Genomic DNA, 15,978 nt, shown 5'->3' on the forward strand with positions numbered 1-15,978 from the left:
TGCGGAGGAAACAGGCGGTGCTGCGGCTTATGGAGTACTTCTGTGGAATGCCTCGATTACACACTAGTAATCTCTCTCCTCCTATTCTGTCTTCTTTGTCCCAGTCTTTATGAATGAGTGTGGCGGGTGTATCTGACATACATAAGGATTGGGGTAGGGGTGAGGAAGTAACGGAAGTTTGCTCGGCTGTCGACTGCACTGCATTTCTGTGTAGAAGGGCAGCGGGTACCGATGCTGCCTTTTTTTTTGTTTTGTTGAGTTTTTATAAAGCGTGAACTTGACCCGAAGGTATCCGAGCGCTTTACATGAGCACCAGTTACGTTACAGATGGACATATTCATTTTTGTTATGCAGTAGCGGCTGATACAGGTTAGAGCGTGGGATGGTGGGCGGGGTGGGAGGGAAGTCGGCAGACGACAGGGTAGATACAATTAAATAAAAAAAATATATAAAACCACTAATCTTGCACTCGCGAAGTGCAAGGTAAGTGGTTTTATTTTTTTTTTTAAATTTAATTGTACCTGCCCCATCGTCTGCTGACTTCCCTCCCACCCTACCCCGACCAGCCCCACCATCCCACTCTCTAACCTGTGCCAGCTGCCACTGCGTAACAAAAATAAATGTGTCCATCTGTAACGTAACTGGTGCTCATGTAAAGCACTCTGATACCTTCGGGTCAAGTTCCTGCCCTGCCTGACTCACCTCACCTCTTTCCTGTGCCGACCGCCACTGCATGTTAGGCACGGGGAGATGAAGTGATTTGCCCAAAATCACAGGATGTTAAGCATCCCTGTCGAGACTCGAACCCAGTTCCCCAGCTTCAAGGTCAACCGCTCTAGCCGTTAGGCCACATCCTCTCCCCTTTTATGTACGTCTTTTAAAGTGGTGCTTTAAACTTTACTGCCACACATTTTCTGTGCAGCAGAGAAGCATGTACAGCTGCTCTGTTCTGTAGGAGGGAAGCTAAGCCTGTTGTGCTTGTACTCCACCTTTATTTGGTGCAAAGGAAGCTTGCACCGCATCTGTGAATATCAAGATAAATTGCAATGCTGCTCATATTGTGCCTGTTGTAAGTGTGTAGGAAGCTTGCACTGCTGCTGCCCATACTCTAGCTGTGTTTGAAGTGATGGAAGGGGTCATTGTTTCTGCCCGTCCCATATCTGATTTATCTGTTCCGTTATGTTTGCATAGCTATAAAATTGGTGTAAGTTTAGAATCCGGGGAAGCTTTCACTGCCACAGCCCATACTGCACCTATACTTTGTGGGAGACAAGGCAGGGCTGTGTCTGCCTATCTCTGTTCATTCTGTGATTTATGTCTGCATAGCTACTAACGATGTTGTAACTTTTACAGGTTCTGCGAAGCTTGCGCTCCTGCTGCTTGTGGTGCTCCTGTACAGTGACTGACTTGTGCACTGCTTCTCCCTCTGCTGTGCCCATTCTGTGTCTGAGGGACAGCTGGTGCTTACACAGCACTTTTTCTATTAATGTGACGGAGATGTGTTGTCGTTGCCACTGGTGTAGCTGTTGTGCTTAGTTGGGAGCCTTGCACTCCTTATGCCGTTTGTATCGTGTCTGGCGTACATGCACCGCTGTCTGCTGTTCTTATTCGGTATGCACTGTTGCTACCTCTGTTGTACCAAATTCTGTGCCTGAAGGACAGCTGGTGCTTCCACTGCCCTGTGACGGAGACAAGTTGTTGTTGCCAGTGGTTTAACTGTTGTGCCTGGTAGGGAATCTTGCACTCCTCATGCAAGTTGTATCGTGTCTGGCGTACATGCACCGCTGTCTGCGGTTCTTATTCGCTATGTGCTGTTGCTACCTCTGCTTTACCTTCCCAGTGTGTGGAAGTAAGCTAGCCCAGCTGTACCCTTTCAAATATGATGACTTCCATGTTAAGGGCCGGTGTGTTGTGGTTGGCAGTGTGTAATGTGGGATCTTTCTTGAGGCCCACTGTGGCACAGCTGGGGCAGCTCACCACACCTGTTGGATCCTGGGAAGGGACGAGTCTCTGGGAGGCAGGAGCCATTTCATAGCACTGATACCTCTGGCCATCTGTACTGTGCATCCCATCCTGGACTGGGCCATGTTCAGCCTCAGCAGCACTCTGACTCAATGGGGAGCCCTTGAAGGGCCCCGTCCCTCAGTGCTGGTGCCTGGGGGTGCCTACAAAGAGCCCATAGTGGCAAGGTGGGTGGAGACCTCAATGGAGCCCAAAAGAGGCAATGTACCTCCAGGGAACCCCACATTGGCAAGAGTGGAGTCTATGGTGGGCTGAGGTGCTGGCAACAAGAGAGAATGGAAGGATGGGGTATTGAAGGAGGAGGTGTGCTATGTCCGACAATGGGCATGGCTTGAGTTGCCAATGCCGTCAGTGAATCGGTCTTGTGAGTGTTTAGAATTTTTTTTTTTTTTGGGCTGCACTGCATCATCTTGAACTCTGTCCCCTCTTTCAGAGAGGAAAATGAAATGCAGCTGTTTGATATTGGGCAATGGTACCTTAAGTCAATTATGTGCCGTAAGAAAGGAACAACCAAATACCTACTCTATGCCGACAAAGTAAAATCCCATGGACTCAATATCATCTCCTACGCCTATAACACACAACTCATCCTCTTCCTCTCTGAAAACTCCACCTCTACGAGTCCCGACTTCCACAAATGCAAGACCATTGTCACCAACTGGGTGAGAAACAACTGCCTTAAACTCAGTACGGACAAGACGGAAGCCCTATTCTTCGGCAATAAAGAATCCCCCTAGGACGCCTCCTGGCGGCCCACAGAATTCAGACCCACCCCAACCCCGACCGAGCACATCACGTACCTCTGTATCATCATGGACAGCAAACTTACTATGAGATCTCAAGGCAACGCCATATCATTCTCAAGCTTCTATATCCTGCGCATGCCGCGCAAGAGCTTCAAGTGGCAACCCCAAAACACGAGACACACCATCAATCAGGCCCTCATCACAAGTTCACTGGACTACGAAAAAGCTTGCTACATGGGAATCGAGGCTCACCTCATCCAAAGACTCCAGACTATCGTGAATGCTGCAGCAAGATTCATTCTTGGTCTCCCTCATCGCAGCTACGTCACCCCTCACCTCAGAGAGTTCCGCTGGCTCCCTGTACAGAAGAGATGCCATTTCAAACTCTGCACCCAGTCTTTCAAGACCCTCCACGACTCCAGGCCCGCCTACATCAACCACAGCCAGAGCTTCCACAAACCTGCCAGTCGCCTCCGCTCCGCCTCCCTCTTGCTGGCCCACACCCCTTGCATGCACCAGAGCAGGACAGGAGGACGCTCCTTCTCCTACCTCACAGCTAGGGCCAGCAATATCCTCCCTTTGCTTTTTAGGACCTCCCCTAATCTACAGGAATTCTAAAGGACACTGAAGACCTGGCTATTCAACTTTCACTCCGGCCCCTGCTAGCACCTGGATACCCCGATAGGTGACTAGTCGCGCTCTACAAATTGACTGATTGACCTACTCTGGGCCTTGGCAGCCACCTACCCTAAATCCTCAAACAACTCCTCATGGGCTGGCTATGTATGGTGAGACTCTCAAATGCTTCTGCTGTGATTTGCACCGCTCTCCTCTCCTTTCACCATCCCACACATCTAGTATTTTAGGCCGGCAGTGTCGAATGTAATGCTGCCCATTGAAGCAGCGTGATTAGACTGAAGCCTTGTCGACCTGTGCTGTCGCTGCCTACCCTGCTCTATTGAGTCCCCTGGAAGAGGAAGTCAGCACTTGGGCAGATGGCAGGGATTGAGGAGGACCTGATGGGCAGATCTAGTGGGTGCTCCATAGAGGTGGAGTGATCCCGACTATGAAGGTGGAATTGGAAGACCGTGCCAGTGTCAGCTGGGTGCATGGAGCGCCTCCCATCATAGGTGGTGCAATGTTGACAGGCAGGTGAGTCACCCAAAGAGGGCAGGAGCAGGGTGGACTTCTGCGGCATGGGATCTTGATGAGCAGAAGCCACCCACCCCTTGACGTTGTGTTGGGGTTGTCTCTGGAGAGACAACCTTGAGGGCCCAGAGTCTTGCCCGGCTACGGAACCTGCTATCAAAAGTCCTAAGGCTGAACAGGAGGGACCAATCTGAAGGGTCTGAGGGTCAAGCAAGCACGGCCTTCATAGGACTCAATTTTCTCCATCTCATCACTGAGTGAGCATCATATGCAAGAGTACCCTTGGGGTCATTGGAGGAGAGGTAGCAGTCAAACAAGCACTGGCAAATACAATTGGTCTTGCTATTAACTCGTGTAACTAAGTGCCTCTTTCTTGATTGACTGGTTTATGTGCACAGTATTGTGGATGGTGAGTCACTGAATCCAAGAATGCATCAGTGATTGTATAAATTGACTCATGAGTGACTCACCGAATGTATAGATGGATGGGTGGGTGTATAAATGGAAGCTTCCATTCAACCGCCCTGTGACTCATTTTTGCATTCACCTACTCGCCCATACAAAATAACAAACACCCAAAAAACGCACACCCACCCACTCAAATTCAGCAATCAACCAATTTAGAAGCACTATCAGTTATAAGCCAGGCCTACCGGCTTTGTCAATGCTTGTGTGTCACATGAGTGAAGCTTGCCCCAGAGCTGCCAATGCTGTCCATGGTCTCTATGTGTGGGTGAACCTTGCACTATAGACGTCACTGTGCAGCTGTTCTCGGTGTGATTACAGCTTCTGCTTCTGCCCACCGTACTCTACCTGTTCCCCGATTTTTCAAATCTGTGTGGAAAATCCGATCCCCCTTATGCCCCGCCCCCTCGCCTCATTGCTATTCCGTCAGCAGCGCCTGAGCATTCATGGCCCGGCTGTGATGAGGTAGGGACAGCGTGTGAAGAGGCGGGCGGGAGGGGGGAAGGGGCGGCGAGGTGAATTCCTATTAAAAAGGTTTATTCTACATGTTCCTGGACTCCAGCCGGTGCTGCAGAACATGCCCCGGCCTTGATAATTATTCCTCGCAGCAAATCAAAGGAGCGTTTAAAGGGAACCGCAAATGGAAAGAAAATTAAGCCCAGCTCCAATTAGCACGGGCCGCTGAAGGGGGGCCTGCTGCGGGCATGCAATATTGATGGCTTGTCACCGAGAGTTACTGTACCAGGCTTCAGCGCGGGAGGGGTGCTGGGAACAAAGCACCGAACAGGCCCGAGGGGACAGGAGGATGGGTGCATGGGGGCGGAGGCGGGGCTTATCCCTCGGGTCCGCGCCTCTCAGAAGCTGATAGGGCTGGGGTAAAGTCTGTCAAATGTCCTGCTAGTGCCTGGTAAATACAGTGCCTCTAAAAAACCAGCTGCGATGGTGAAACGTCAGTCACGTCAGTTTTTGCCTTGTAGAAGTCGACAGGGCTGGGGAGAAGTCTGTAATAATGGTTGTCCCATCGCTCCCCCTATTGCACTTTAGCTCCCCTACCTTGGCACCACTCTTGTACCCTGTGGTGCCAGGACTGGGACAGTGACAGCGAAAAACGCCTGGCTCCAGAGACCTGTTTAATGTTTATTTCTCGTCATTTCTTCTCCTGCCCGTGCCTTTCAGAAGGCTGACGAGCGGCTATGGTTCTGACCAGGGGTCAAAGAAATTGGGGACCTGACATCATGCATTGGGGTCAGCGTGCGCTTTAAGTCACTTCCGCTACCCTCATACATGCTTAGCTGCAGGCAAACGTCTTACCTCCCCGGCTCATGTGGACGCAGGGGCTTCCTGGTAACATGACACTGTCATCAATGTGAACATTTGGAAAAACAACCGAACATGGCAGTCATATTAGTGAAAAGAGTCATCACGTGGCTCCATGTCAAGCCCCTTGATCCAGTTCTGGTTTTCAAGCCAACAGCATTTCTATTTCCCCCAATATAGCTATGTGTTTACAAGGCTCAACACGCAAGGTGTTTGTTGGTTGGAAAGTCAGGACTGACGGGGAGAACCTCAGGTGACAGGATATTTGGCAGCTAGGATATGTGCTTTGGGTGTTTTGGGTTTCTTCTGGCGTGATCTGGCCGCCTCTGTCACTCCATCCTTCGCCAGTCGGCCACTTCTCCCAGCTTTTACTTTGACTCAGTTGTTCTCTGTGTGATTGGCAAAACAAACACCAATACACCTGAGTCATTTTGGGGCAACTACCATCCCTAAGTATAAATCTACTGTTTTCATGAGGACTTAATGTTGGGGTTAGATTCTTTCTAATCACTCAAGTAACAGAAGATATAAAGAAGGCAACATTATTTGTCTAGGAACACACCATTTTCTCAAACTGGGAAGACAGGATTAAAACCTAGCGCCATCTATTCACCACCTACCATTTAACTAGTGCACCACACTCACCCCCTAAAAGGTTTACCATTGTCCCTCAATGGCCATCATGCAGTTAGCTCCCACTGTACTTTAAAAATGTACACGCTCTAAAGGGATCTCATATCATTTTAAAGGCTTCGCCTGTGACAGCGCATGAGTTGCATGTTCTCTCGCTTGCGAGATGTATTATATACAATAAGGTGTTTGCAGTCCACCCGTTGCTTACCATTTGTTGGCTTCATTGTCACTCTTATTTACTGCCTTCTAATTGACCAGCGCATGCTGGCTTCACTTTCTCTTATTTCGGCCGGAGCATGGACCAAGTACTGAATAATTCAGCTTGATTGCTGTCCTTCTGCTGATCACACTGTGATTTAGGCACTACTTTTATATTTTCTTCTGCCCTGTCATTCCTCGTTGAACTTCTTGCCATTTATAGCTATGTTTTTCTATGCCACGTGGACTTTAAAGAAGCCCTTTTCAAATTTTAAATGGATGTTTATTATGACAACAGATGTGATCAGCTTTCAAATGTATTTTCACTAAGAAAGAGACATGGCGCAATTGCTTTCTTTATGTGATAGGATGTTTTGCCAAATGTCATATTTTTTTTCTTTTTCTTTTTGGGGAGATTAGCTGATTTGCTTAGAATTACAGGAGTATTGTACCAAGCATTGGCAAATCCAATAGGCCTCGCCTTTAGACTATTGGCTCTGCCATTGCCTTTTCCTCTTGAGGTACAGCATGGGCATTGCCAACTTTGGCAATGATTTGTAGCCATGCTATATAGCCGTGTGGCTGCTGTGCAGCATAGATAAAACGAATAATAAAAAAGTACTATGCAGTATCCAATTTAAAAACAGGAAATTAGCCCCGGGTGTGTCATAGCGCTTTTTAAAAATTAGTTTTAGACACAATGCAAAGCATTCACGCTGCTGTACAGCATGGCTATAATACATTGCCAAAGCTCTCATAGGCAAGTCCTATTGGCTTTGCAAATGCTTGTTTCCGGAAGTGTCTACACGAAAATGTCTATGAAGAAACCTCTCATCACTTTCCTTCATAAGAATCTGTGTGTGTGGACCTCTCATCTCTTTGTTCCTTAATGCTCTCTGTGTACTGGAACCTGATGTATATATACCCCAATTTTGCTGGAGAAAAATGGGCCTTCCCTGCAGGGAAATAGCAGTACCGAGGATAACCAGGTGCCCCAGATTTGGTGGGAAGAGTCATATTTTTACATAGTCTGTCCCGTAAAATGCTAATAACTTCATCACATGTCCCAGTTTTCCGAAAAGATTGACTGGACACAGAGGGATACTATTTTTCATGTGCCCTGGTGCAGGTTTAGCAGCTCCTAGCAAAAAAATGAGCTTTCATTAAAACAGATGCTACTGTGTGTGCAAGCTGCATTTTATCTCCCTTTGTACCTCTTGGCTGTCTTTCCTAGGCTCCTCACTTCTGTTAAGTCATTCTGTGTTCCTCGTTTGATGCACAATAGTAGTAATACTACTATGTTTCTCCAGTTTAAAAAAAAAATCTGTTAATCGCTCAGTAAGCCAAACATAATGTAACTTATGTGTCTTGCAAGCCCCTGCCAGAATCACATGTTACAGGCAAACTGAATGCTTTGAGCCTTTGTTAGGACTACATGTCACAGGGAAACGTTTTGCAGACTAGGGAAGGATTACTCATTCTTTCCTTATAGTGGATTAGGACAGTCCCCCCTTTTATTGATTTAGATATTGTTCTGCAGTGTTACAAGGGATGGGGACTGATTGGATACGGGTTAAAGTTCACAGGACTGTGGGGCTGGGCAAGGGCAAATGTTTCAGTCCTGTGACTCCGTGAGATGGTCATGCTGGAAAGATCCTTAGCAAATTTTCAAAGGTGCTTAGAAGTGATGGACGTTGAGTGCTGGCATACAGCCAGAAGGAGCAGTGATCAACAGGAGACCACCGGGTTGGGGTTAGAAGAGTCTGCACATGCTGGAGGGAGCGGAGGAGGAGGCAAGGAAGTGCCTATGCCCGTTCCCCTAGCTCACTGCTGCATGGCATGGCCACCGAAGAAGAACTTCAGAGTGGCCTGTGACAGAAAGGACACTTCAGGCTTCATTTTACTGCTGTCCTTCATGGTAGAACTGATAAAATCCATCAACCTACAACTTTTAGGTTCATGCGGGTCATAGAGTCTTAGAGATCCATATAATTCCACATTTTTGTAAAGCGCAAACTTATCACCCCTAAGGGTATCCAGGCGCTGGGGGGCCGTTGGGGAGATTTAGTGAGCTATTGCCCAGAGTCACATGATGCTGAGCTGCTGCCGGTGATCAAACCGTGAGCCCGACACTCCGGAGTCAGCCACTCTGGCCGCTGCACCACACCTCTCCCAGATGGACCACTTAGCATGCAAAAAATGAAGACAAGTGGACTAATGCTCAGAGCTGTTGGTCCATAACCTGATATGCCAGACAGACATAGTTTGCGTGTTTTACAGCTTTAAGCTGTCACTCCCTTAACCCCTTGTGTGCCCATGACGAGCTGGACTCGTCATGGGCCGCGGTTGCGCTGTGCCCATGACGAGTCCAGCTCGTCATAAACCCCACCCGCTAATGTAACGGCCGGCACAGGGCGGGGAAAGGGCGTGGCACACAAGGGGTTAAACTTAAACATTTTGTATTATATCCTTTTCTAAAGTGATCTTTGAACTATTACTTTGCAGCGCCCACACACATTCCAAACTGCACACAAAACAGAAAGCCGCTCCACTTGACTGGGCGTCTAAAAAAAATAATAATTGTCTGTGCACCCCCTAAGGAATGCACGCTATGTCCCTATTCAACAGATAGTTGAAATAAATTGATATCCTTTTGCTGATGAATAACATTCCCTGCTTCCCCACTAGTTTCATCTGTTTTCTATGAAGATATACAATATTGAATGCAGGAGTCCGAGACAAATACCACTATTTTGCCAGTAAGCAGTTAAGAGAAGAACTGAGATCTAGTCAAGGGAAGTTACCCAACCAACAACAAGGAGCCCCAATGCTTTGCAGAAGAGTTTGTTCATTTTCATACTTTGGGTTGTCACACACTCACTACAGAAAATGCTCCCCCAAGACCCCAGCCCAACATACCGTGACCTGCAGGTATTTATTTACCACCTGCTTGGAGCAGGAGGTAACCTCCCAGAAATCAGAGGGAAACTATGATAAACGCCTCAGTAATTCCAGGTATGACACTTTATTGCCAATTCGAAGGAGTCATAGTCTTCTTAAATCCAGGCTAGGATCATTAATTCAGCCCTGGTGCCTAAGTGTGTTAATGCTCTTCTTACATGTGTGTTAATGCTCTTCTTACATGTGTGTTAATGCTCTTCTTACATGTATATCAGGGCATTCATCAAAAACATACCCATTGTTTTCCATATATGGTATCCAGTAGCATCAGATCTCAGAAATGTACCTGGGTGAAGTCACAACCTAACTTGATTCTGTTTTCTCTTCCAGGATGTAAAACTTGAAAATTAGTGCCTGAAAGCACTTCCAGTTTCCTCCTAACTGCAGACAGGTCTGGTCACCCAACTCCCTGAATACATTCTATTCTCCAGAGATGCCCCTCTTTATCTCACTGTGCTAAGATAGTCTGTGCGAACCAGAACTCTAAACTGATGGTTTTGAATGTGGCTAGATGCTCCCAAACCCAGCCCCAAGTATTCTGGAATAGTCTATCTGGCTAGAAGACCATGGGCCATATGCATGAACACATTTTCCTATAGACACAGAATGGGCAAAACCCTTTGATGCATCTGGCCCCATGTCTCTTATGGTTCTGGAAGTGTCTGCAAACCAGTGGCATCCCCTTCTTCATGGAAAGCCTTTCTTTGCTGGAGAGCCTTTACTATACTATACTAAAAGAGTTTGACCTGTGTGTAGGAGACCCCATGACTAGTGACGGGATGAGGGGATGGGGCGTACTTACAGCTGTCCTCCTCCTCGGTGATAGCGCTGATGACGTAACAGGCATAAACAAATCCAACAAGCTAGAAAACAAGACAAAGAAAGAGATCAAAATCCCATTCTGTGATCCTTACTGAAACACACTCCTGCTTCTACCAAACAATGTCACTCCTTCCTGAGGCACTCATCTTCCTACATACAAGTAGACACTACTTACGTAGGTACTGACCTTACTACATACCTTTACTCTTTCTTATAGATGTACTCCACTTACCAGATATCATTCCTCGGTCTGTACTGATACACTGAGCTTCTTCTACCATTACTTACTCCTTGTGGAGGGACTCTACATCCCGCTTTCGCTAACTCACTCTATACTGAGGACCTCCCACCAATCAACGCAAAATGAGGTACTCATTGGAGCCCCCAACGCCAATCCGCTATTTGCCACTCCTTACCGAGGGGCTTATTTTGGTGCACACAATTAACTCGCAACTTATTTAGCTTCCTAAAGGTATGCCTTTTGTTTGGAAGCACTCACAATCTTCCATTTCAGCACTCACATCTACCTGTGGTGTTCGCCCTTCTGCAAACAACTGATCAGCCTCTATTAGGGTAGTCACACATCCACATACAATGACCTTGTCTTTACAGAACCATTCACCTCCCTACATAATATTTCTCACTCTTGACTGAGGCATTCAACCTCAGACGCATCATATGTGGCTCCTTACTGGAGTTCTCAACTTTCTACATATTGTGTGTCACTCCTTAAAACCAACAAGCCATTACTCAAACCTTGTGCATACACTCATCCTATCACATGCATATAATAACTCATTTGCTGCTAGGCTGTCACACTCTTAGCTACCCTTAGGCTGTCGCTACATAGTATCTCCCCTTTTTGCATAACTTAACTCACCCCTACTTGTTGCATGAACCCTCAAATATAGCACTAGATGCTCTTCACCAATGGTACTTACCCTCCTGCATACCTTACCTTACACTTTTGTAGCAACACTAACAATTCTGTATCCCATAACACAGCCCTAAAGAGATACCCATGCACTACTGCATGCTACAGGACCCAAACCAAAGTACTCAAGTTTCTACATACCCTTCCTCAAACCTTACTTCGGAGTCAAACTATTACATACCATAACTGAGGCACTTACCTTCATCCATACCATAACCCAGTCCTTTTTTTCGGCCATCACCTTCTTCATTACTATAATTCACTTCTTACGGAAGCATCTACTCTCATGCATGAAAGTATTGGGTCTTTAAGGATGTATCTATGCATATACGTATACAATTACTCACATACCATAACTTTAGCTTTATCAAGGTACTATCTAACCTATGTCACGGAATTTGTTATTTACGGCATATCATAACTTGACCCCGCTGCTATTCTCTGAATCTTATGTGAAAAAACTTACACACACCAAACTTACTTTAACTTTATATTTTCTGAGGCATTATCCAACTTATATGCCAGAACTTATTATTTACCATGTACCATAAGTTGCCTCCACCGAGCTACTCACACCCTTATGAGACAAAAATTACTCACACCAAAACTACTATAGCATTACTGTTACTGAAGCACTAACCAACCTATGTATTATATTGTAAGGCTAACTGCATACTATAACTTGACCCTACTGAGGTAATCACATTCTTACTCTCTCAAACTTAATTACACGAACTTTAAAAGATTACTAGAGTAAGAATTTTAGGGATTCGAAAAAGGAACACCAGAAATGTGTTGCTAAAGCACATTTCCAGTGCCCCTGAGAGACGCATGCACCCAAGCTAGCCTGCGGGATTCCCACACAAAAAGAGTGCCATCTTACCCCTATGAGTATTTGGAAGGCACTTTGCAGGACCTCGATGTATTGGTACTCCACCACGCAGTTGACGATGGAGATGTAGGACTGTGCATCCAGCCCTTTTATGGCGGCCAGGGACTCCTCCTTACGCTGGCAGCCAGGACCATGTTCGCTCCACCAGGACTGGTGGTGGGAGATGTTAAAGGTGAGCAGCTCGCTTTCCTAAAGTTGGAAAAACAATGCACGGTCAAAGGGACAGTACAATAGAAGACCCATGGTCTGCAGCAGTCTGGTTGATACAGGCAAAGGGAGGCACAGCGGGTGGGGGGGGGCAGTAATGTCTGGGCAGAGTTAATCGCATGGCAAGCTTCTGACCAGCCAGTACCCATGAACAGCTACTTGGCCTGAGGCAAATAAAGGCTGGCATCAAATGTTCTGGAACTGTTGTTTTTCTAATAAAAAAGTATGGGAAATTGTATGGCTAGATTAAAAAAACAACCTTATGCACGTAGTTCCCAATAGTTCCTGCCTACTTCAATATCTGCATAATATGGGCTATGCTTCCGGTGCACCTATGTAATTTCCCTACAATTAGATTACATTAGAAGTTGTGTGTTGTAAGAACAGAGTTATCAAGTTTCCTGCATTAATGCAGGAGTATCTCATTTAGTCCTACTTCGTTGTTTGTATTCTGATATTTGCAGCCCTGAATTTATAATGGGATAAGCATGACTGACTACAAGCACCAGAATGCAAAGGAAAAAAGCTAGGCTGGAAGAGCTACAAAAGCATGGATGTGGAAAAAGTGAGAACTTTGTAAGTAGTTTGTATTTTTTACTTGACATTATTTCTGTGTTGATATATGCATTTAATGTTCTTGTGTCCCCCTGCTTTTGATACAGCAGCAGCCTTCCCGTGCGGAAAGCTACTACCATCTAGGTCATTTGTCCCCGTTAACAGTGCTTAATTTGAGCCAGCAGTTTCTGGAGCTTGGCACCGGCACTTCATTGTCAACACCGGCACATACGACAGTCTGCCACATGGTGGCACTCTTTGACTAACTTAGAGATGAGCAGACCAACAGTTGTTTATTAATTCAATGTACATTAAAATGACTAATAACTGCCTCACAAACCATTCTTATAGGTTTGTGGCCTGCAATAGTATGAATTGTCACAATTGTAGGAGTGTGATGGTTAGTAGTTATATATTTTATTTGCAGAGTTTTATATAGCGCTGGATAGACCCGGAGGTATCCGAGCGCTTTACATGAGGATCAGCGACTTACAAGTTATAAAATTACATCAGTTACAGAAGCCAAGTATAACATAGGAGAAAAACAGTGATTACACGATAACATTAGTTATTAGCGCATAGCATAGCCAAGATACACGTCAAATGGGGCATGGAAGGTATGGGGGAATGGTAAAAAGGGGTAAGGAATGCATAATCGGGTCAGGCAGACCAGCAAGAGGGAAAGTACTTACAAAACAGTCACAGTAAAAGACATACAAACCGGCTGGGGACCAACAATCATAAACATCCAGTGAATCGGTGATCGTATAAGATGGGAGGGGATTGGTAGACCAAAGGGGGGGACGAATTGAGGAAAAAAACAGACAGGCGAACGAGGAGCAGCCCAGCAACAATGAGAATAGGTCGAAACCGCCAAGATGGAGGACCCAGGCCAATAGTAGTTGGGTTGGTACAGTCATTGACAACACTGGAAGGGGCGGTGGATAGTACAAGCTGCAATGGCCTCCTGAGGAGGGTCCGGGAACTTAATTTTTTATGCACACTAAGCACTGCCCATTAAGCTTACAAAGTATTTAGTACCAAGAGGGTTTTGCTTCTCCTGTTGGTTATGGGAAATGCAGTTACAGAAGCGTGAGTCAATGTGTGAGTTGCAGAGAGACATTGTTCATGCTACACACTGTCTCTCCCTGTTTACATCTTTCTGTTCATAAACCTCCCACTTCTAGCATCAAACCCTTCCCTACTTCTTACTATTTATACCTTATTTTACATATTTCTTTTTATGCTCTGTAGTTTCCACAACCAGAATCCCTCCTTATTTACACCCCAACCTGCCACAATTCACATTTCCCACATGTTTCCTTTTATTACCCTTCCACTCTAGGTGTGTCCTCCTTGTCCTAATCTTTATTGGTACCCCCTTCCTTACCTCTCTCTTTTTCATACTGTACACATACATCTTACAATAGCTGCTGCACTTTCTCCTCCTTTCTCTCGCGCCCACCTCTCTAGTTCTGTATTTAGACTCCTTCCATATGATGCTCCCCGCCTACTCTCCACTCTTTATCTCTCACTTTTCAACACTCTAGTTCTAATTAAAACCCAGGGGTCCTATATGATATAACAGTCTTGAGATGGAAGTTGGAATGCCTGATTTAAACATGACCACCAATGTAGATAAGTTTCCCCTGAAATGTACACTCAGGTCCTTGGGTGTATGAATCTTCAGGGTCCAGGGAGATTTAGCCCCTGCCTTCAAATTTTGAAGGAGGGCCGCAGGGGACTATATCCCCCCTCACACCAGGTTGTTAAAGTGGAAAGTGAAGAGCAAACAGTGGCTGATAGAACATGTCTCGCTGAAGAGATGCTGCGCATTCCCCTAAGCCTCCTTGAACTGTGGTAATCTGAGGACCAAACTCTGTGGGGGCTCCAAGATCTCTTTGTTTTGCTAATTATTTTCTTATGGTCGCAGAGGTTTCAGACTCTCCTAAATTGGCCGGTTCCTTAACCCAGGCGATCTAGCAGATAGGGGAAGGCGATAGATTTTTAGTGTTAATGTTACTACTGGCTTGACTGACTTGAGAAAAAGAAGGGTTTTAGGAATGGCTCAGCACCTCAATTACCATAATTGAAGATTTAGCAAAAAACAAAAGGGTTTCAGAGACTCACAGAGTTTACACCTTAAGGTACAACTTTTCAAGGAGACACTTGGGAAGTGCAGCATGATTTCAGGCAGGCACGTTCCATCGCTATGTGTGATCTTCAGTGTGTGTAGAAATAGATAAAGCACACCTTCAAGTCTTATGACTACATACATGTACACATATGTGTTTAACGTCAGCTTGATTTAAGGTGTTATAAGTGTATGTACTGAACTCCATATAATAACACTAATTGAAAAACAATAATTGTAGAACTGAACACAAACCACTGATTTTTGTCGTTAAATGGAAGAGAGAAGTCTGTAAACCTACAGTCTCAGAACTGCACAATATTCAGTCCTGGACTTAAATCCTAGATCCCCCACGCACCCAAACTGTGTGATCCATGGACCATCACTCTGCTTCACTATGTATAATTTCCCTGAACCATTCATTTTGACAGCAAAATTCAGTATTCTACAAAAAAAGCAAAATACTTTCACTAAATGTAATTCAAGAAAGACAGTGAGAAATGTTGAATATCTATCTATCTATCTATCTATCTATCTATCTATCTATCTATCTATCTATCTAGCTATCTAGCTATCTAGCTATCTAGCTATCTAGCTATCTGTCTATCTGTCTATCTGTCTATCTATCTATATATATATGTTCACTGAAAAAAACATAGGTTTCAGGCCTGATATAGTTAGGAATTAGCATTTAAAAAAACGTTAGAAATTCTCTGAAAAAACCATAGGTTTTAGGGGTGTTATAGTTAGCTGGACATTTCACTCGAACAAAACCATTGAAATTCCTCCGATATAGTTAGTTGTACTAACTACATCTCGCGCGCCCGCAATCCACTGCTGATGATGTCACATATTACATCATTCATGACATGGTCAGTGACATCACTGATGGCAACACTGATGACATCATCCAGTGAATGTGGTTTGGTTCGTTATTTAAATA

At 45.5% G+C, this 15,978-nt stretch overlaps 1 protein-coding gene across 2 annotated transcripts in view; it reads right to left on the bottom strand.

Moving 5' to 3' along the window:
• The window catches only part of NKAIN4 (sodium/potassium transporting ATPase interacting 4), a 205,704-nt gene that overhangs the window by 8,238 nt on the left and 181,488 nt on the right, over positions 1 to 15,978 (bottom strand). For both annotated transcript variants that reach the window (XM_085619714.1, XM_085619713.1), the window contains exons 4-5: positions 12,131 to 12,328; positions 10,294 to 10,354 (exon numbers count right to left, since the gene is read on the bottom strand). In XM_085619714.1, the coding sequence (XP_085475840.1) occupies positions 10,294 to 10,354; positions 12,131 to 12,328 (259 nt within the window). The remainder of the gene's footprint in view (positions 1 to 10,293; positions 10,355 to 12,130; positions 12,329 to 15,978) is intronic.

This window comes from Triturus cristatus, chromosome 7, assembly GCF_964204655.1.
Source record: "Triturus cristatus chromosome 7, aTriCri1.1, whole genome shotgun sequence".
In the NCBI taxonomy this organism is placed as follows: domain Eukaryota; kingdom Metazoa; phylum Chordata; class Amphibia; order Caudata; family Salamandridae; genus Triturus; species Triturus cristatus.